Genomic DNA, 22,793 nt, shown 5'->3' on the forward strand with positions numbered 1-22,793 from the left:
CTTTCCCTGTGGGGCCCTCAGCCTGCCCTGCTCCCCCAGTGACTGGTCAGAGCCACTGCTGCTCACTGCTGAGCCCCCCGGGAGAGGGCCTTGAATGGTAGGGCTCTGATAAGGCGGTGGGGGCCTGGTTCTGCTCAGGGTTTCCACCCTTCCTTCTCTGTGCCGCGGCATGTGTGGTTATAAGGTGGCTGCGTGAGGGAACCCTGTCAACTCTGTGCAAATTCCAGAAGCAAAAGTCTCGGTCTCCAAGCCCTTCCCGTGGCCTCTATGACCAGATGTGTTTTCTCAGGGGCTGGGCCCTGTTCATGCTTCACCTGGGGTGAAGAGCTGATCTCGGTAGAGACAGGAAGGGGCAGTGGAGAATGTACTCCTCTCCTAGATTTTGGGGGGACCCAAGCACTGGTGGGGAGGAAGTAAGGGGAATGATTCACCTTATTTCCAAAGCAGGTTCTGTGGAGAGACTGGGGTGGGGCGGGTTGTTCTCACCAATGACTTGTAATTTTATGATTTTTTAAAAAGTCCTATATTCTACAAATCAGACATTCTCTCCCAATGCAATTCAGCCTTGGTTTTATTTTAAATTGAATATTAAAATTATATATCTATATTTAAATCCTTGTCTTCTTTTTTTGTTTTTCTGGCTTATTTGGAAGTCTTAAGTTTTATGAAGAGGTCATTTTAACTCTACAGTTTAGAGACCAGAGCTGGAGTTTCTTCAGCTCACTTTCCAGAGGTCCTTTATTGTAGATCACACGGAACCTAGAAAACCTGCACGTTTGTAGCAGCCCTGTTCTTCCCTGAACAACCTTCTGGGAATAGCAAGGCCCCAAACACCTGTAAGGCTTAGAGGACGACAAACCAGAACAGGGTTTTTTATTCCCTTGGGTCACAGATGTCCCCCAAAACCCACATCCATTCCTAGTAGACCACCACCCTATCCCTACCTGGGAGGTGGCAAGTTTCTCCCCTCTGCCCTAGTTTTGGTTTGAAGAGACAGCTTGCCCTCCGTGAGAGCCTACTGCCAGATGTAGGGATACTGTGCACGGAGGAATGGTTCAGACCTCAAGACCGGTGGAACAGCCACCTGCCCAGAGCACATGGGCTGGGAGGAAACTCCTGGGCCTATTTAGCCAACTCCCTCTCCTAAACCCTCCAGATCCCAGCCTAGTGCTGGGGAGTAAGTACCATGGAGAAGTTCTCTAGGATTCCTTTTAAGGCAGTCGTCCCGCCTCTCCCCGCCTTATAAGGGTAGCTTTGGTATAATAGCTGTGCAAAACAAGCCCCACCCGGGTCCTAGCTGGCGTTGACTGTGGCCTGGGCATTTTGCCAGGGAAGGGCACCTGCCAGACTGGCTCAGGCTAGTCTGAGTGAGCCAGCCCTTGGTGCCTGCCTTTCTATGGAGGAGGAGGCTTACGCAGCTCCACAAAGTGTACAGGCCAGCCTATGCATAAGGAGAGGAGAATGTATTGGTTCCAACTCTTCATTCTCAGTAGAGGAGTAGGCAAGATGATTACTTCTGACCGAAACTCATCTTGGAGTTGAGACAAGATTAATCAATGTCTTACAACCACGTACCCCAGACAAAACTGTCAAGCAGTTCTGGGTCCCTCCAGAGCCCCACCTTCGTGTAAATCTAAACTAGCTCAGATAGGGGCGTGCCCTGAGGTCACTCGGCACCACCCACTTTGGCCTCCGCTTGCCCATTGGCGGCCAGTGTCCTTGGGCGTGGCCTGTCTTCGGCCCTGCCCCCGACGCGCCTTACTAGGGGCGGCCCCACGTTACCCGCTTAGTAGGAGCCGGACTGCCCGGCGGACTGGTGGGCTGTGTGTTGCACGCTGCGATCCCGGGGGAAGCTCCCGGCGGGAAGATGAACGGGACGCGGAACTGGTGTAGTCTGGTGGACGTGCACCCGGAGGGTCAAGCCACGGTAAGAAGAAGCACCCACATTGCGTTCCCTGCCTGGTATTCGGGGTTCCAGTTCCGCCCTGCGCCGAGGTCGTGACATCACCCGGTGCCGGACTCGTGTGGCCGGCCCTTCTCGGCGCTTCTCTCGCTCTCGTGTTTTTCTCTGCCCTGCGGCGGGCAGTGGGAACGTCGGGATGGAGACCTGGGGGCCGGAGGGCCGGGGCGTCCCGGCGCCATGGGGGGCCCTGCGGCTTCTGCGTGTGACCGCGCGTCCCTAGGCGTCCGGGCGGCGAGCTTGGGTCATCAGAGAACCGGGGTCGCGTCCCTGCGCTCTGCTGGACCTCGTGTCCCGCCGAACCAGATGAAGCTTTCTGCGGGTTCTGGTGACCTCAGAGGCCCTTCAAAGAATTTTGTGGTGCTTTGTGGGGTCAGTGACAAGAAAAAGGGGTAGAGAGTGAAATTCCAGGGCTTGGGGCGGAGGGTGGGGGGGCTGATGGGAGGCGTGGGGGGCACCCCAAATCACTGCGACGTCGGTCGGAAACCCCGCCTTTTGCTAAGAGGGACAGAGCTTTCCACCTGGGGGCCAACCCTCCGAGTCCCCTGCAGTTCCCCTGCTGCCCTCCCCTTGTCGGCCATCAGAGCGCCTGCTGGGACGATTTGTTGGTTTTGCTTCCGTCTTCAGCCGCCGAGCCGGACCGGGGGATGAAGGGGATGCCAAACCTGGGCTGAAAAGGGGAGGAAAGAGACGCGCGTGAGGATTTGAGGGTTTCTAGACCCGATGAAGTTGGAGAAAGGGGGTTATAACCCAGCATAAGCCTCTCTGCCCTGCTTCCCTCGTCCCCTGGGCCTTAGTCCTTGTCTCCCAGGCTCCCACTGTCCCCCAGGCGGCCCTCAGATTTCTCCTCTGTAGAGACAAAGGGAGTAATTTGTGGCTGTTCTAGGCTTGCTGGGAACCTAACCCAGAATAGCCCTGAAATGAGATCCAAGGTGATGGCGAGTTTGCCCCCCGCCAGGCGATTCCCTGCTGGCTGGCTGCCTGTCTCAGCCTGTCCCTGAGGGAGAGCTAATCCAGCTGCGGCTGCATTATAGTCTTCTTCAAAGAATATTTGTAGAATAGGTGCTCATTTGAAGTTTAGAGCACAGACAATCACTTCTTTTCAGTCCCCTGGTTATTTTTGCCTAGGCTTGGGAATGGTTCTTCCACGTTACAGTGCAAGTCTCACTGCTGCCCAGACCCGGCTCCCCAACCTCCAGTCCACCCCCTGTTGTGTGAGCCTCAAACTCTGCCCCACCTTCCTGCGGTTTTGAGATGATTGAGACAGGAAAAGGGTGTGAGATAAATAAGGGAGAGGGGTGTCTGGACTTCTGTTTTGCTTGCTATACAAAAGATACAGAAGTCTAGGACCACAAATGACACTGGCAGCTGGCAGCATTGAGGGTGAATTGCCACCCTCTGATATCTCTTGAGGTTTCTGTTTGTTTGGTACTTTTTGCTATTTGGTGGTGCAAAGGAATAAGTAGGAAAATAGTGAGCGAGAAATTCATAGTCTCCAGGCACAGTTAAGTTTGAAGCTAACCAGAGAGAGACCTGTAGAGCAAGAAGGACTCCTTCCCAGGCGGAACCTGAGACATACTTTGCTCCAAAGTTGAGAATGAAATGACTAGGACCCTGGTCCCACCCTGGAGATGTTCCTGGGCTCCTGAAGCCGGGAGGAGATGGTAAACAGTCAGTCAGGAGACAGGCATTGCCCTGGATTCCTCTCCTCTGAGCCAGCGTGCAGATAGAATTTATGGCTGGACCGTCACAGGAAGCCTGTCATGTGTTCATACCACTGAGTGAGCACTCCGTGCATGTGCAAGTGGGAGTGAATCAATAAGGAAAGAGATGTTTTTCTTGAGCTGCCAGTGTGGACAGTTGTTTGGAGTGTGTTTGTTCCAGAGGGGCTGGGGCCCTGGGACTTCTGGTGTTTTCCCACCGGCCAGGCAGTGTGTGTTAGTGCTCTGCACATGGGCGTGGAAATAGGGCCAGTAACCCACTGGATTGTTTTTATGGTTGGGCACACATGCAGTGCTACAGTGAGCAAGTTTTTCAGAACTGCGGATCATAACCACTAGTGGACCGGAAATCAATGTAGTGGGACAGTCCCAGCACTAAAAAAATAGAACAGTCTCTGTCTCAGAGTGTTAGTAAGGGTAGATACACAGATACACACACACACACACACACACACACACACATACACACACACACACACAAAACGCAACTCCTGTGCTGGGGATTGAATTCGGGGCTTACTAGGTAAGTGCTCTATCACTGAGCTGTATCTCCAGCCTTTTTTTTTTTTTTTTTTTTTTGTACCAGGGATTGAACTCAGGACCTTGAGTTTGGGAAGCACTGCTGAGCTAAATCCCCAGCACTTCACTCTAGCCTTTTTTTGGGGACAGGATCTTGCTGGGTATATGGACTGGCCCCGCACTTACTTTGTAGCCCAGGCTGGCCTCAAACTCACTGGGATGCTCCTGCCTCAGTTTCCCAAACGCTGTGTACCAACACACCTGGCTCCCTAACCCTTTTTATTTTTTATTTTGAGATTATTTGAGACAGCGTCCCACTAAGTTGCCCAGACTAAGTTTCCATCTTCCTGCCTTGGACTCCTCAGAAGGTAGGATTATAGGTTGAGAACGACATCCCACTAGGGTAGAATTTTTGGCAAAACTTATACGTATGTACATATATATGTGCATTGTTTATGGACTGTGATGTAACATAGGCTTCTTAGGTCAAAAAGTGAACAAGCCACTTTGGTAAGTTATCTTAGCACATAACAGTACAAATAAACCTCAAACTTATTTTTATTAGATATTTCCATTAACTGCCTTTGATCATAGTAAATAACAGAAAGTGTCTCCAGCTAGCTTAAGCAGAAGTTCAAACTGAGGGAGTCCTGGGGCCTGGGTACATGGAGGGGACTAATGAATGGAGGCTTTCTAGTTCTGGGTTCGAGCTGTTTCAGACATTTTTGCCATTCTGCCCAGGATTCCAGGAAGAGGGTGCCATTGTCCTCCCCATCCCTCCTTGGTGGAGGAGGGCAGGGTTCCTCCTCCTCCTCTTCTTCTTCTCCTTCTTTCTTCTTCTTCTTCTTTTTTTTATACCTGGGATTGAACTCAGGACCTTGCGCTTGCCAGGCAGGTGCAGTGCTGCTGAGCTACACCCCCCACCCCAGGACAAGGTTCTTTTACGGAGAGGCCCATGAGGTTACCCAGGGAAGGAGGGAGACAATAAGGCAAAACCCCAGGGACTGGTGGAGGTTGTGTGGTGAAAGAATAGGGTCTATGAGGTTAGATTTTGGCCTAGAAGATTTCTGATTTTCTTCCTTCCCCCTTCCTTTCCCTCCCTCTCTCCCTCTCTTCTTCCCTCCCTCCCTCCTCTTTCTTCCTTCCTTTCTTCATCAAAAAATATATGTGCTTTTTGTTTTTTGTTTATCTTGGTTTTTTGAGACAGGGTCTCACTATGTAGTTGAGACTGATCTGGAACTCAGTATGTAGCTCAGGCTGGTCTCGAACTCACAGGATCCTCCTGCCTCAGCCTCCCGTGTGCTGGGATTACAGGTGTGTGTCACCACGCCCGGCTATATGTGCATTTAAAAAAAAAAAAAAAAATCCTTTCTTCATCAAAAAATATATGTGCTTTTTGTTTTTTGTTTATCTTGGTTTTTTGAGACAGGGTCTCACTATGTAGTTGAGACTGATCTGGAACTCAGTATGTAGCTCAGGCTGGTCTCGAACTCACAGGATCCTCCTGCCTCAGCCTCCCGTGTGCTGGGATTACAGGTGTGTGTCACCACGCCCGGCTATATGTGCATTTAAAAAAAAAAAAAAACCTAGTGTGTTAGGCATGGTGGTACCACTCCAGTAATCCTAGTTACTCAGGAGGCTGAGGCAGTAGTATTGCAAGTTTGAGCACAGCCTGGGCAGTTTAGGAGAACTTGTCTCAAAAGAACCAAACAAATTAGAGTCAGGGATGTAGCTTAGCACTCCCTATGTGTGCATGTGTGCATGAAGTCTAATAATATCACATGGCTTTTAAAAGAGTATAGCTGTCCTTGATTTCAAGTTCTTTTCCACTGAAGTAGCCAGAGTAGTATTTCTTGATTGATCAGTACTACATGTCTATTGAATTCTGTTATAGGAATTTCGGGGAAACATTCCCCACCCCTTACAAGCACCTTTCCTGTGACCCCAGTGTAATTATAGGACAGTCTTTAGCTAAGCTGTGAATAGCTTTGTGCCCGAGAGCATGACGGACATCCAGCTACAGTGGGCAGCAGCTCCTATGTTTGTATTGTCCAAAATGACTTCGCTGAATTAATTTCTCCGTTCTCCAGTCTCCACAGCTGCAGAACAGGGAAAGCACGGCAGGCTGAGCTGACCCTTTCTGTTGGCTGCGGTTCCACCCTCTCTGAGCCCCCTGCTGAGGGCTGAGGACACATCCGGGAACTGTGGCTCAGTCCAGGTTTGCCCTGCGCCTCGCCTCTAGGGCTTCTGCTTCCGCTCACCTGCTCCTTTGCTGTTGCCATGGCGATCCAGGTCGCTCTGCCAGTGCAGGCTCCCAGGGTGAGACAGGGCCTGTAGCTGGGCCTGGCACGAGGCCCCGAGTGACCCCTGCCGGTCCTAGCTCCCTGGGCTGCAGTTTTGGGCTCCTTTGTGGGCTGCTTTCATCCTCTTTCTCTTCCAACCTCACAGCGAGGCAGCTGGCGGCCTCTGCTCCCCCACGCTCTCTGATAAGGTGATTTGTTTGAAGTGATCCGTTTATGCTTCCTTAGCACATGTGGGATTTGTCATCTTCTCTAGGTAGGGTATTTGTTTGTTTTTGTCTTGTTTTTTGTGGGGGCCTTGTTTTGGCTAGAGAGGGAGGTTCTCTCAGCACCCAGGTGGAGCTGAACCTGAACACTTGAAAAGTCAAAATAGTTTACTGCCAAGTTTTCCCTGAGCCTCGCTCTTTGTTTTTTGTTTTTTTAAATTTTTATTTATTTATTTATTTTTGGTACCGGGGATCGAACTCAGGATCTTGCGCTTTCAAGGCAGGCAATAGCGCTATTGTAATATAATTGCTATCCCATACGATTCACCAATTTAAAGTATATAATTCATGAAAAATAATGAAAAAGAAAAAATACACAGTTCAGTGGTCTGGTGTCTTCAGAGTTGTGCAGCTATCAATAAATTGATTTTAGAACATTTTCTTCACTCCGTAAGGAAGTCCTGGCCCCTAAGCAGTCACTCCTATTTCTTGCTTTCCCCAACCCGAGGCAACTACGAGTCTACTTTCTTTTTCTATGAATTTACCTGTTCCGAATATGTCATATACATGTCATCAAACAGTGGGCCTTTGTGACTTGGCTTCTTTCAGTTACTGTAGCGTGTGGTTTTTAGGATTCGGCTATATTGTAACATGTCTCGGTGCTTCATTTCTTTTTTGTTTGTTTTGATTTTTGACAGAGTTTCACTATATAGTTCAGGCTGGCCTTGAACTCACTGTGATCCTCCTGCCTCAGCCCTCTCAGTGCCAGGATCGTAGGCATGCACCACGATGCCAGGCTTACTTCTTTTTATGGGTGAATAATATTCCATTGTGCAGACATTATCACATGATTTCACCATCATGGGTGAATGTTGGACATGCAAGTGTTTCTCTGTCTCTCTTTTTGACTGTTGTAAATAATACTGCTATGAAATTCGAGTTTTTACGTGGAGGAATGTTTTCATTTCTCTTGAAATGTGTGGGAGTAGAATTATTGGGTTAGGATATTTGCATTTTAAAAGAGGATTGATCTGGAGTCCTTGGTGCTCACCTCCAAATCCTGAAACCTGGGTGAAGAAGAACTCCTGGGCAGAGGAACCTTTCAAGTTTGGCCACTGTTCCTTCGAGTGAGGCTGGTTCTCCTCACACCCTTTCACCTGCCCTATTGTGCCTTCCTTTCGGGAGCCCAGCAGCTGAGCCTCCCAGCCCAAGGAATTCGGGGAATGCTGGGCTTTTGTGGCGGAGGGAGGAGGGAAGGTCTGAGGGCGGAAGTTTACCCAGGGGCCCTCAGCGTGGCTGGTGTCTGGGGTGGAGAGAGATGTGCACCGTGGACTGCGCTGGGCTCCCTGCGCCGGTAATTATGGTGCAGGCCTCTCTGGGTCACGGCGCAGAGATGAGTAGAGAAAAGGGAAATGGTTAGCTTGTGCCTGGCCCACAGAAGCCGGGCTGCCCTGCTCAGTCCTTTTTCTCACTCAACCCCGGGTCACCCGGTCAGCCCTCTGCTTGGAACTTGCCCAGCCCACGCCTCTGGGTAGGTAGCCGGTTAGAAAGCAAACACTTGTTGGCTGACCTGAGGCCGGAGAAAGGCAGTGAGTGGTTCTTTGTGCCTGTTCCGCTCAGGGCCATCTCTGGCCTCCAGCTCTGTAGTGGGCAGGAGCCAAGCCCCGAAACCTGGTGGCTTGGGAGTCTTCCCCAGGGGAGGGTGGACACCCAGCCTCCTCTTCCCTCTCCCCAGCCATTCTTTCGAGGGGATGGCAGTAGTTCCCTTCTCAGAGTAGGCAGGTTAAGGCGGCTGCTATTGCAGCAGCTTGAGAGATCGTGCATGTTTGGGGTGGGAGGGGGCTTGAGGGGTGCAGTGATGGGAGAGCAGGATCCGGGGTGAAGCTGAATTAAGGATGCTCTCTTCCAGCTCCAAGACAATCCCTACTTCTCTGTTTCCCTTTAGAAGCAGCCTCACCCTTGGCTCCCCCTTCCCCTGCCACCCAGCGCCGGTGGGGAGTGGGTCCTGGGGAAACTCTCGCTAGCCTGTGCTGAGAACCCCTGGAGCCGGCCGGCCGTTTATCTCCTATCTCTTCTCCACCACCGTCTTGATCTCCAAGCCCTCAGCTGAGTGTTTACCCCCTCCCTCCCTCCGTGCTTTGAGGAGTGAGTCACTGCCAGAGATTTGTTTGAACAGAGTATTGAAGCTGCCTGTAATTTGGAGGTGGCTGGGCTTCTCCCTAAGAGTGTTTATGAGGTTAGAGGTTGCTTACTTTGTGGTTAGTGCTGCTCCTTTTTCCCTGGAGAAGAAGGCTCCATTTCCCATCTGGCCTTTCACAGTCCCCAGATGGACCACCTTGCCAGATGTTTTGGGGTTGCGTTGATTGATCGGTACTGGGGATTGAACTCAGGACCTTGCACTTGCGAGGCACGCAGGTGGGAGGCAGGCAGGTGGCGGCTCCACTGAGCTAAATCCCCGGCCCAGGGGTTGCTTTTAAAGCTCCCCAAAGGCTGCTCAGGACCCTGACTCCCTCCAGCTCCTCGCACAGAGCAGGAAGAGCCCCAGTGTCCCCTCCTGGGCTCTGGGTTGGGGTTCGTGGTGATGGCTCCGCCATGTAGACTAGACAGCATCTCTGATCCCAGAGGATGAGCGGCCAGAATGCGGTAGATTTTCCACCGCCCGTTCCCTTTAGACTGTTTTCTTCACCCTCCCTCCTGTCTTACAGACTTTCTAGAGCTTTTTGGGAAAGTAGCACTGCCTCAACTTTGTGAAGTAATTTATGGGTTGCAAAGCACTTTCTCAACTCCATTCCCCCCATGGGCTCAGGTAGGTTAGTGGGTGTCTGCCAACACCTCTGACCCTGAGTTTAGTACTCTTTCTTTTCTTTTTTATTGATATATGCAGGGTGATCAAAATATACAGTGAATGCTTACTTTAAAAAAAGTATTAATTATGGGCGGGGGATTTAGCTCAGTGGTTCCGCCACCTGCCTTGAAAGTTCAAGGTCCTGAATTCAATCGCAGGTACCAAAACAAACAGAAATACAGTGAAAGTTGCTTCTGCACTCCACCCAACAGAAAAGCAGGCTTATTAAGCTCATTATTGTGTGGCTTCGTCAACCTTACCCACTGGGTCTGGTGCTGTGTGACTTACGGCTCTTCCCCAAAGCCAAAATGACCATGTAAGGTAAACATTTGGACATCAGTGCAGCCCCAGCAGTGCAACTAAAGACAGTCACACATTTCTAGCTAAATGGATGCACCTTGAGACAATACTTACAAGTGAAGTAAATCTGACACACGTTTCAATACCGCATTGTTTCTTTTGTGTGAGAAACCAAAACTGGAAATAAGGACTGTAATGTATAATACATATTGAGAAATGGGAAGAAAATGTTCAAAAGGGAAGGGGAGGGGAAATGGAAAGAAAGGACAAGAAAAAAAGAAAATAAAAGGAAAAGAAGAAACAGCTTTTGTAAATAAGGAGGGGAGGAAGAGGGGTTGAGGGGGGTGGGGAAAAAAGAAGCAAGGTACAAATTCCCTGTGATGAATATTATCATTATGCACCTCTATAATGTACCAAGAAATGTTTCACTTAAAAAGACAGACAAAAGGGCCGGGATTTGGCTCAGTGGTTCTACTGCCTGCCTTGCAAATGCAAGGTCCTGCGTTCGATCCCCAAAATAAGACATTCACAAAAGAGGACTTCAGAACTGCTTCGGAAAGAGGCAAGAACAATGGGATCCGTGTGTTCGAAGCAAGGAGGAGTGTTGGGGGCAGGGGTGTTAATGACAGTGGGTCTTTTACTGTAATAGATTTTTAAAAAAAATTTAGACAACCATATTTTTCAGTCATAACTATTTTTTTTAATTATAGGAGAGTTGCACAAATTCTTTTGTTGCTGAAGTTTACAATACCATAGAAGTACATGAAGCAAAAGGCCTTTACTCCCGACTCTCTTTTATTAATATATATGAATTCAGGGTTCGTCCTGTATGTTTTCTTTCAGGAGACAACATGTGGCATTAGGAGCCTAGATTGGAGCTGTAGGGTCTAGGTTCAAATCCTGGCTGCGCCTCTTACTAGTTGTATGACCTTGGAGAAGATACTGAACTTCTGTGCCTCAATTTTCTAATCTATGGAATGGAGATGTTGATACTAATACCAACTATATAATATTGTTCTGAGGATTAAATGAGTTAATACATATAAAGAAAGCCTTTTGAACAGGGCCCCAGTAGTGTCTGACACATAGTGAATGGTGTGTATAGAAATTGGCAATTACCAATATTGAGTGTGTGTGTGTGGTTATATTTTACAAATTAATGACTGATTTGCCTTTTTTTGGTACAAGGGCGTGAACTCAGGACCTTGTGCTTGCGAGGCAGGCAGCAGCACCACCAAGCTAAATTCCCAGCCTGATTTGCTTTCTTTTTCTTACTAATATTTTGGAGACCTTTTTCTGTCATTTCGTAGAAATTTGCCAACTTTGTAATAACTTCTTGTTATTGTATGTACATTAATTCATTCACTTACTAGAGAATATTTATATCATTTTCAGTTTTTTTAAAGACTCTTGTAAATAGTATTGCAGTCAACAATTTTCCATGTGTATCTTTGGGCAAATGTGCATGAATTATCACAGGGTGTGCTCCTAAATGTGGAATTACTGAGTCAAAGGATTAACAAAATATGCAAACCCTTTTTGTTATTGCCAAATTAACTTCCAAAAATATTGTTATAAACTTCTACTGTCCAACAAATTATGAGTTTACTCTTCTTTTCTGCATCCTCTCTGGTTCTAGATATTACTAGTATCTTTAATATTTGCCATTCATTTGCTCTAAAAATAACTATCTTACAAGTTTGCATGAAGGAAAAATTAGTTTACCGAAAAACAAAATAGAAGACTTGGATATATGGAAAGTGTTAAGCATAGGAATAAAACGGACACCAGTGTACTGAACACCCAGTTTAAGGAACAGGGAATTCATTACTGCCAGACGTTGGCACACACATGTAATCCCATTTACGCAAGAGGTTGAGGCAGGAGAGTTGCAAATTCAAGCCAGCATGGGCAACTTATTGAGACTCACTGAGACTTGATGATCCTCCTGCCTCAGCCTCCTGAGTGCTGGGATTACAAATGTGCATGCACCACCGTGGCTGGCGTCAGTACTTTTTAAAGTTCTCAGGGTCTCTTGGAGATCATAGCCTTGTAGTGACAGTGACACTGAAGTGACCGCTGTCTTAAAGTTTGTGTTTATCTCCTCCTTTGTTGTTGTTGTTATTAGGGATAGAACCCAGGGCCATTGCCCTGAGGTACATCCTGTTTATTTGAAATGGTCCATTGATTGGTTGATTGAGACAGGGTCTTGTTGAGTTGCCAAGTTACCGAGGCTGGACTCGAACTTTCAATCCCCCTGCCTCAGCCTCCCAAAGTGCTAGGATTATAGGCATGTGACCCCATGCCCAGATGCTTTTTTGTTTGTTTGTTTTTTTTTTTTTTTTTAGTGGCAGCGAAGTTTATTTGAAAAATTAAAAGTGAAGAGTGAGGGAAAAACTGGCTCTGCAGAGCGAGCTTGGGCCGAGAAGATAAAAGTGCACCTTGGAGGACACAGGGCGACCTGTCATGTGTTCTTTATGCAGTCCACATCTCAAGGACACCCCAAGAACTTCTACATCCAGGTCCTGAGAGGTGGTGCTGCTGTCCCAGGCCTCAGGCTGACTTCAGGTCCAGGCCCTCATATTGAAAACCTGCTGGCTGGGAGTGGCGGGGCACTCCTGTAATCCCAGCATTTGGGAGGCTGAGGCAGGTGGATCGCTGAGTTCAAGCCCAGCCTGGGCTACATAGTGACTTCCAGGTTAGTCTCAACTACACAGTGAAACCCCATCTCAAAAAACCAAAAAGGAAAAGAAAACCTGCTGGACTTCTCAGGAGAGTCCACGTGCAGGATTTGGGAACTGTTCTGTTCTGCGCGTAGGTCTGGGATTGTAACTAACACGTCCCTAGTTTTGTTACCCTTTTACTGCATGTTCAAATGGTACATAGCTTACATTGGAATGTTTTGAGTTGTATTTTATAGGTTGTTTTTCTACTTAACATAATTTGGGATTTATTTATGTCATTGTACACTGTCCACTTATTTTTATAGCCATTTGGTTAGTTCATTGTACTAATAACACCTTAGTGTTAATGAATTCATATTTTATCAGTGGGTCATCTGAGTTTCTAGTGTTTTGCCATTGCAAGCAGTTTAGATGTGACCACCTTGCACGTGTCTTACTTTATAATTTTGTAAGTTTAATAAAATTTCCCCTCATTTTCTCTCCCTCTCCCTCTCCCTCTCCCTCTCTCTCTCTCTCTCTCTCTCTCTCTCTCTCTCTCTCTCTCTTACCAGGGATCACACTCAGGACCTTACACTTGTGAGGGAGATGGTGAGGCACCACTGAGCTACATCCCCGGCCCACTTTTTCCTTTTTTATGCAATTCAGGGGATCAAATCTAGGGCCTTCTGCCTGCTTGATAGGCCCTCTACCACACTGAGCTTTACCCCCTAGGTCCCCTAACCCTATTCTTTGGTGCTAGGGGGTTGCACCCAGGCCTTGAGCATACTACGCACATACTGTACCACTAAGCTCCATTCCCAACCTCCTCATTATTTATTGTTGTTTCTTTGAGACAGGATCTCACTGTGTAGTCCAGACTGGCCTTGAACTCCCAGCAATCCTCCTGCCTCTGCCTTGCATGCTGGGGTTACGGGCATACACCACCACACCTAGCCTCATTATCATTTTCATTTGCATTTTCTGATTACTAGTGAGACTGAGCATCTTTCATATACCCACTAGCCTTTTTATTTATTTTTTATTTTTTGTTTTGAGATAGAGTCTCGCTATATACTTCAGGCTGGCCTTGAGCTCACCATGTAGCCCAGGTTGGCCTTGAACTCGCAGCCATCTTCCTTCAGCCTCCCAAGATCTGGGCATACAGGGGTGCATCACCATGCCCAGCCATCACTGATTTTGAAATGTGTCTCTTTAGATAGCATTTATTGGCCCATTTATCTTATTTTTAATTGACAGATACAATTGTATGTATTTACCAGGTACAACATATTGCTTATGTATGCATTGTGTAACATCTAATTAGCATATGCACCATTTCACATAGTTATCACTTTAGTGGTGAGAATGGGTCGTTTTACAAATTCCACTCTGCCAATCTGGTGTTATTTACTCCCCCCACCCCCCGTATCAGGGATTGAACTCAGGACCTTGCGCTTACTTGCCAGGCAGGTGCGGTGCCACTGAGATAGATCCCCAGCCCTGGTGTTACTTAGTTTTGAGACAGGCTCCTGCTATTGCCCGGGCTGGTCTTGGATTCCTGGACTCAAGTGATTCTCCCACTTCAGACTTCCTGTGCTGGGATTACAGGAGCCACCATCTTTTTTTGTTGTTTTTTTTGGGGGTGGGTGGGTTTGGTACTGGAGATTGAATTCAGGATCTCGAGCTTCTCAGGCAGGTGTGATGCCACACTGAGCTTCCTCCCTGGCCCTCACCAGTGTTTTTTAATTGGTATGTTTAAACCACTTGCTATTAATATAATTATTGTATGGTAAGTCTGCCATTTTCTTTTTGTATTTTGTTTGTTTTCTCTGTATTTGTTTCTTTTTCCTGTATTCTAGTAGGTTACTTGAATACTTTTTAGAATTCTGTTTATGTATTTTATATATTTGGGTGTGTGGCCTTTTTAGTGGTTGCTCTGGGTTTGACATTCTGTATACACAGTATTGTCTATTAGTGTCATCATTTTACCACTGTGAATAAAGAGAAACATTTCCAGGGCCAGGGATTTAGCTCAGTGGTGCTGTACCTGTCTGGCAAGTGCAAGGTCCTGAGTTCGATCCCCAGTACTGGGTGGGGGGCTTTCCATTCATTTACTCTTTCCTATTCTGAATACTAATTTAAATATTTCCACATTTGGGGCTGGGAATGTAGCTCAGTCAGTGGTTCTGCCCCCTGCCTCACAAATGCAAGGTCCAGAGTTTGATCCTTGGTACCCAAAACAAACAAACAAACAAATAAAGCCACATCTGGTGGACTTATACTTTTATCTTCAAGTATAAGACATAACTTAGAAGATGTAAGAGGAGAAGGAAATCTTATTGTATTTCCTTGTATTTTGTTTTCTGTCCATATTTTTTTGCAGTGTTTCAAAGTTTATTTCTTGTTCAATTTCAGTTTAGATAACTTTTGAATCTATTCTTTAGTGTAAGTCTGCTGGTGAGATTTTCCTTTCTCTGAGGATGTCATGACTTTCCTGGGTATTGGGTTCTCAATTGACAGCTCTTCTTTTAACTTTTTCTTTTCTCAGTAGAGGGGATGGAACTCAGGACCTGGCACTTGCCAGGCAGGTATGGCGCCACTGAGCTACATCCCCAGTCTTCTTTTAACTCTTGAAAAATATTATGCCAATTTCTTCTGGTTTCTGGCATTTCTGGTGAGAATTCTACTGTCATTCAAATTGTTTTACCTCTTTAAGAAAGCTTTTCTTTTTCCCTCTGGCTGCTTTTAAGATTTTTTAAATTTATCTTTAGTTAGCAACAATTCATGATGTATCATGACACGAATTTTGAATTTTATTCTGTTTGGGGTTTGCTTGGCCTCTTAGATATGAGTAGACTTCTTTGGCTTTTGCCAAGTTTGGCAAGGAAATTTGTCAGCTGTTGTTTTCAATTCTTTACTCCGGTTGTAACCACACAAATGGGTGGGATAATCTTTCAGAGCCCCCACACAGCCTAGTTGTCAGCGCTCTTCCGGTTGGGCTCCTGGGATAAACCTGACATTTCCCATGGGCTTGAAGGCCTGTGGTACACACGGGACTCCTATTGGCTGCTCGTACAAATGGATCGAATCACTTATATTGCTGTTTTTACTAATAATATTAATACAAAGTCCATAAATGGACTGAATCTAGTTAGCTGCTTGAATGTGAATAATTACTGTCCAAATATAAACATACATTTACAACTGCTCTACCACAGATTAACTGTATTACAATTTATCATGCCATTGTAATGTTTGCCTTAAGGAACTGTAATATGATGGCATCTGGTCTAAGTCAGTGCCTTCCTTTGCATTACTGTAATCAAAGACAAGATCAGGCTCTCTTTCCTTTGGCTCAAGCCACCTGATGGGGCCACCATGGGGATACCACACGTGGTCGGAGCTGTGGGACATCAAATTCAAATCAGAGCCACCCCTCAGTGTGACACAGGATCAGGGGCATTGGCTAATGACTCATGTATTCCAAGATGCCCCGCCCTGACTTCTCCGCTGTCTGAGGTGTGAGAAATGATGTCTGTTTTAGTGGTCCTGAATTTTGAGCCTAGAGACACTACTGCTGAGCTACTTCCTCAGCCCTTTTCATTTTGTTTGTAAATTTTGAGACAGGATCGTTCTAAGTTGCCCAGGCTGGTCCCAAAACTGTGATCCTCCTGCCTCAGCCTCCCAAGAAGCTGGCTTTACAGGTGTGCACTACTGTGCCCAGCAAGGTAGTGTGTTCTGGGGGGGAGGAACTGGCAGCCATCCTGGCTATTTTGAAATCATTTCCTCTTCTTTCTTTTCACAACGTTTCTCTCATTCACTGTGCTCAGAAATACAGGGGCTGAGGGCTGCAGCAGACAGAAGCCCTCCAGGAGTTAATGGTGGAAGCGGCGGTGTCTGGCGGAGCAGGAATAATGCCGAGGGGTTCAGCCCGGGGAGGGGGGTGCCGCGCCTGGGACTTGGAGTGCCCTGGGCGAACACGGAGGGAGGAGCTTCTGCGGCAAAGGCCGTGATAGTAACGACGGAAGCTGGAGCGTGAGCGGGAGAGGAGCCGGCGGGACTGCAGAGCCGGCCTGGATCCGAGGGAGCACCCGGCGGTCACGGGAGGATTACTGTCTTTGTAAACTGGCTGCTTGGCCAGGATGGGGCCATGTGGGTTCATTCCAAGAAGTGGAGGAGGCTAGTGTTTGAGAGTCTGGCTCCCACTTGAGCGAGTACAGCCCCCATGCCTTCCAGGCCATCTTCAGGAGCCCTTCTTGGGTGGCAGGAGTTCATTTGACAGCTAAGAAAGAGCATGAAGGGCCGGGGATTTAGCTCAGTGGTGCCGCCTGCCTTTCAAGTGAAAGGTCCTGAGTTCGATCCCTGGTACCAAAAGCGGGGGCGCAGGAAGAGCTCACAGTCTCACCACCCCGAGAGTTAGGTATGGGATCCAAGGCCGGCTTTCTCTACCAAGCGGGCAGGTTGTCTTCTCCAGACATTTGGAAAGTTTGAAACCTCTCGGGGCAAATGGTGTTTATGACGCCAGGCCTCGAGGCAGGAGATGAGCAGAGGACCGCGGTGCACTGTCGTCCTCCATAGCCCAGTAAACTCCGCCCTCCTGCTGTCCCAGGGTGGGAGCAGGGAGGAGGCCAACAATTTCGCAGCCCAAACCCTCATTTCTCCAGTGGGAACCGGAAGTCAAGCGTGGCTGAGCCCCTTGTTACGGGCAGGGTGTGATCCACTCTGCCTTGCTGGCCCGGCTCTCTGGCTGCCGACCGACTGTAGCTGCCTCAGGAAGGACGTCCTAACCTGCCCTAACCTCGTAAGGCGCGTCCGTCACTTCCTGGCTGGTTCAGGGTCAGCCATCCCGGGTGCCCCTCCCTGATCCGGGAGAGGCAGTCGGAGCAGTGCGCCTCTGTAGTCCTAGAACCAGGGCAGCCCCTCTGAGGCAGGATGGCCAGGCTGCCGTCCAGTCTGTGGGCAGAGGACAGAGTGCTGTCAGCTGGCCCTGGCACCCTGGTGAGCTGGTCCTGAGCTAGCGACACCGCCTCTGGGACACCAGCTTTCCTTGTCCGTGACTTGGCCGAGGATAAGCAGCCCATGGCACAGTGTTGGCAGAGGCGCCCTGCACTGGGAGTACTTTGTGCCCATAGACAGTGATGGTAAGGGTTACTACTGCTGTCGTTGTCATCATATTAGGGCAGCGTGGACGTCCTCAGGCTGACTCTCCAGCACGAACTGACAGGAGAGGAACTTGAGCGCGTAGCCCAGAAGGTACTGAGGTTTCGGAGCCGTCCTCCTCCTTGTGCTGGTCCTCACCCTGGTGCTGCCTCGGCCGCCTCTGCTCCCGCCAGCTTGGGAGCATCCAGCCATGCTGCTTGGTGGGGTGGGAGGTCCCCACTAAAACTCAGGCTCACCTGCAGCTTCTACTAATGCTCCCCGTCCGGTGTTCCCGGTGCTGTGTGGGTTTTAGTAGAGGCTCTCAATGAGTTTTGGAAGGAAAGTCAGGGTGGTGCGTCGGTCTTTCGAGGCGCAGGGGCTCTGGCTTGGGAGCAGTTCATGAGCCGCCTCTCTCTGTCTGGCAGGCGGGCAGGAAGACCTACGCCATGGTGTCCGGCCGCTCGGCTGGTCATTCTCTGGCCTCAGAGCTGGTGGAGTCCACTGACGGACGCGAGGAGATCATCAAGGTGAGCTTAGCTTTCGCCCTCCGAGCACACGAGGGAGGCTGCAGTTTGGCTGGAAGGAGCCGGACCTGAGATGCTGGTTGCTGGCCACCTCCCAGAAAGGCCCGAACATCAGAGACCACAGTGGGCCTGGAGTGACCCTGGGAGAGGGCGTGGGGTGACCTTTCTAGATGCCTGTCCCCTGAGCCTGTTCTCAGTTGCTGCAGGCTGTAGACACAGGTGGGAGATGCATTTATAGAATTTATCCTATTGTGTGTGTGTGTGTATGTGTGGTACTGGGGATTGAACCCAGGACCTCACACATGCTATGTCCTCAGCCCCTTTTTAAAATTTTATTTTGAGACAGGCTCTCTCCCTAAGTTGGCCAGGCTGGCCTCAGACTCAAGACTTTCTTGCCTCAGCCTCCCAAGTAGCTAGGATGATAGGTGTGTGCCACCATGCCAGGCTATGGAACTCACTCATAGGATTAATAAAACCTTTTAGCCAGCATGGTGGTTCACACCTGTTATCCCAGGACTCAGGAGGCTGAGGCAGGAGGACCACAAGGTTGAGGCCAGCCTGCAGCTACATACTGAGACTCTATCTCCCAGAAACCTCCCAAACTATATAAATAAGTAAACAAAATAATTCTTGTTATTTCTCTCATTTCTTTATGTATGTATGTGGTACTGGGAATTGGACCCAGGGCCTCATATATGCTAAGCAAGTACTCTACCATTGAGCTGCATCCCCAGCTGCAAAGTATCTTTTTTGTTTTTTTAAGGTGGTATGTGGGAATTGAACCCATGGTCTTAGCACATACTGGGTGAGTATATTCTACCACTGAGCTATATTCCCAGTCCTTATTTATTTTCAAAAAGTAGCATTTTGAAAAAGAAAAATATAAAGTAGCTTTTTGAGATATAATTCATGTGCCAGGCAACTGACCCAGTTAAAATATTCAATTTGGTGGGTTTTGTTACATTCAACCACTTTTTTTTTTTGGTACCAGGGATTGAACTCAGGACCTTGTGTTTGCGAGGCAGGTGCAGTCCCACTGAGCTACATCCCTGGTCCTATTCAACCACTTTTAATTCCAGAACATTTCATTATTTCATTCAATAGATATTCACTAGATGGGCAGGGTGGCATATACCTGTAATCCTAGCATGTGGGAGGCTGAGGCAGGAGGATCACAAGTTCAAGTCTGGGCAACATAGTGAATTGAAGGCTAGCTTAGACTACATAGCAAGACTGTTTCAAATAAATAAGTAAATAAATAAATTATAATGAGGACAAAATAGGAACCATATGTTTTTTTTCTTGGAAAGAGGGTTAGAAGAATGCACACCAGACTACTCACTGCGGCTCCTACTCACTGTCACACAGAAGATTTAGATATTTTGTTCAAAACACAAAAACAGGCTGGCCGTGATGGCTCACACACCTGTAGTCCCAGCACTCTGGAGGGTAAGGCAGGAGGGTCACCATGAGTTTTGAGTTCTAGGCCAGCCTGAACTACATAGTGACATTTTGTCTGAAAAAAAACATAAAAACAAAACAGAACAAACAAACAAAAACAAAGCTGGACATGAAGGTGACATTTATAACCCAAGGACCGGGGATTTAGCTCAGTGGTGCTGCCACCTGCCTTGCAAGCACAAGGACCTGAATTTGATCCCGGGTACCAGGGAAAAAAAACTACTTCTTATATCTATAACCCAAGAGAACTTGGGAGGCTGAGGCAGGAGGATCACGTGAAGTTCAAGGCCAGCCTGAACTACATAGAAAACTTTGTTTTAATCGATCACCAAACAAAACAAAACACTTTGTTCTGCATACCATGCTTGAATCAACTGAGAAACTATTTCTATAGTATTCACATTATAAAACATATGCAAGTTAGTAAAATGTTCAGCAATGTACGTGGTTACAGAAGAGTGGAAACAGACCAAGTGCCCGACAGTGGGTGATCCTATACATTATGGTTAGTCTTTAATAGAATGTTATGCAGCCGTTAAAATGCCAGCTATCTACATTTGTGCCATGAAAGTGTTGGAGGGGAGATGATAGACTACAATGATATAATTTCATTTAAAAACTCATAAATATGGGGAAATGTCTGGAAGGTTACACAGTAAGGTGTTAACAGTGGCTACACCAATAGGGTTATAAGGTAGTTTTATTTTCTTCAAAGGGTGTGCTATGACTTTGAATAAGAAAAAGAAATTTAAAAGGACCATCAGATTGGAAAGAAAGAAGTAAGACTATCTGTATTTGCAGAAGATATAGCCATGTATATAGACTGGCCTGAGATCCACTCAAAACCAACAAAGCTTGGGCTGGGGATTTAGCTCAGTGGTTCCGCTGCCTGCCTCGCAAGCACAAGGACCCAAGTTCAATCCCCGGTACAAAAAAAAAACAACCAACAAAGCTTATGGAATAAATAAGCAAGTTCAGCAACACTGGAGGATACTAAGCCAGTATACACAAATTAGTTGTATTTCTAAGCTAGCAATTAATAATCCAAAAATGAAATTAAGAAAACAATTCCAAAGCCAGGTGTGGTGGTACACACCTGTAATCCCAGCCCTCTGGAAGCTGAGGCAGGAGGATCGCTGTAAGTTGGAGACCAGCGTGGGCTACATAGTGAGTTCCAGGTCAGTCTCAACTGCATAGTGAGACCCTGTCTCAAAACAAACAAACAAACAAACAAACAACAAAAAAGCACAATTCCATTTACAATACCAAGGGGGGAAAAATCCTTGGAAATAAATTTAACAGAAGTTAAGACTTGTGTGTTAGTTACTTATCTCATTGGTGAGACAAAATACCTGACCCCAAAGTTAAAGGAGGAAAGGGGAATTTAGTTCTGTTTGTAGAGGTTTCACTCCATAATCCACTGGCTCCACGTTGGGGGATATACCACAGAGGAGGAGCAGTTCATGCACCAGAAGGGAGCAACCACAAGGGGACCTGTCCAGGGTTTTTCTGCCCCTTTTATCCTGTCTGGAAGACCTGGATCAGGGCGGTGCCAAACCAATCTGTACCGTTTTAGTAACCACACACCCTGAATCCCAGCATTGCACACTGCAGACTCAGCCACCTCTGAAGAGGCCACCTTCCACTACACGAGGCTTTGCGGGGACACCTAGACCTAAACCGTAACAGCTTGTATTAAAAAAGAAAACTGCAAAATGTTAAAGGAGGGCCAGGAATTTAGCGCAGTGGCACTGAGTTCCATTCCTGGTACCAGAAAAAAAAAAGTTAAAGGAAATCAAAGAAGACCTAAAAAAAAAAAGAAAGAGAGAGAGAACATGCTATATTCGTGAGTTGGAAGACTCTATACAGTTAGTGGCATACTCCAATTAACCTACAATTTCAGAATAGTCCCTATCAAAGTCCAAGCTGCTTTCTTTCTACAAACCGATAAACTAATCCAAGAATTAATATGGAAACACAAGGAACTCTGAATAGCAAACAAAATAAAACAAAAACTGAAAAAGAACAAGGCTGCAGGACTCATATCTGCCAGTTTCAATATTTACTTCACAGCTAGGGTAACCAAGACAGAGTGAGCTGGGTGGGGTGGCATATACCTGTAATTCCTAGCACTCTAGGGGGCTCAGGCAGGAGGATGGCAAGTTCAGACCCAGCCTGATCAATTTAACAACTTAGCCAGATTGTGTGTCAAAATAAAAATAAAAATAAAAAAGGGCTAAGAGTGCAGCTTAGTGCAAAAGCCCTAGGTTCAAGGTCCAGTAACACACACACACCCACACCCACAGACACACACACACACACACACACACACACAGAGGACAGTACCTGCATATGGACAGACATGTAGATCAATAGAATAAAATTGAGACTTCAATAATAATAGCATAATAATAACTCAACTGATTTTTGCTGAGAGTACCAAGACAATTCAGTGGGGCAAAATAATTTTTTCAACAAATTGTGCTGAGTACTCACATATCAAAAAAAATGAAGTCCAGGGCTGGGGATTTAGCTCATTGGTCTGCCACCTGCCTCCCAAGTACAAAGTCCTGAGTTCAATCCCCAGTACAAAAAAAAAAAAATGAAGTTGGACTCTTTCCTCATAGTATATTTCAAAAGTTAACCCAAAATTGATCATAGAGCTATTCATAAGAGCTAAAAGTACAACTCGTAGAGAAAATACGAGCATAAATCTTAGGTTTGGCAAAGCCTTCACAGATATGAACACTGACCGTATAGACAACAAAATTAAAAATACATAAACAGAACTTGATCAAAATTAAAAACTTCTGTGTTGAGCCAGGCATGGTGGCGCATCTGTAATCCTGACACTCTGGGAGGCTGAAGCAGGAGGATCAAGTTGAAGCCCAGACCGGGCAACTTAACAACTCAGGGAGACCTTGATTCAAAATAAAAACTTTAAAAAAGGACCAAGGATGTAGGTTAGTAGGAAGGCCCTGGTTCAATCCCCAATACAAAAACAAAACCAAACAAAAAGAGCTAAGGAAGTCAGAAGTCAGACATAAAAGATTATATGTGTGGGGCCGGGGATTTAGCTCAGTGGTTCGGGTACCTGCCTCGCAAGCACGAGGACCTGAGTTTGATCCCTGGTACCAAAAAAATAAATAAAAAAC

The 22,793-nt window shown here is 47.2% G+C and overlaps 1 protein-coding gene across 2 annotated transcripts in view; it reads left to right on the top strand.

The window, feature by feature from the left end:
- The first annotated feature begins 1,777 nt into the window (after window positions 1-1,777).
- Tuft1 (tuftelin 1) overlaps window positions 1,778-22,793 on the top strand; it is a 39,290-nt gene continuing 18,274 nt past the window's right edge. Inside the window, exons 1-3 of one of the 2 annotated variants that reach the window (XM_010616515.3) lie at window positions 1,778-1,927; window positions 17,693-17,767; window positions 18,079-18,180. In XM_010616515.3, coding sequence (XP_010614817.1) covers window positions 1,868-1,927; window positions 17,693-17,767; window positions 18,079-18,180 — 237 coding nt within the window. In that variant the 5' untranslated portion in view covers window positions 1,778-1,867. The remainder of the gene's footprint in view (window positions 1,928-17,692; window positions 17,768-18,078; window positions 18,181-22,793) is intronic. The other variant, XM_010616516.3, reaches the window with a different exon arrangement.

This window comes from Fukomys damarensis, unplaced genomic scaffold (genome assembly GCF_012274545.1).
Source record: "Fukomys damarensis isolate Sample0158 unplaced genomic scaffold, DMR_v1.0_HiC HiC_scaffold_33, whole genome shotgun sequence".
Classification (NCBI taxonomy): Eukaryota; Metazoa; Chordata; class Mammalia; order Rodentia; family Bathyergidae; genus Fukomys; species Fukomys damarensis.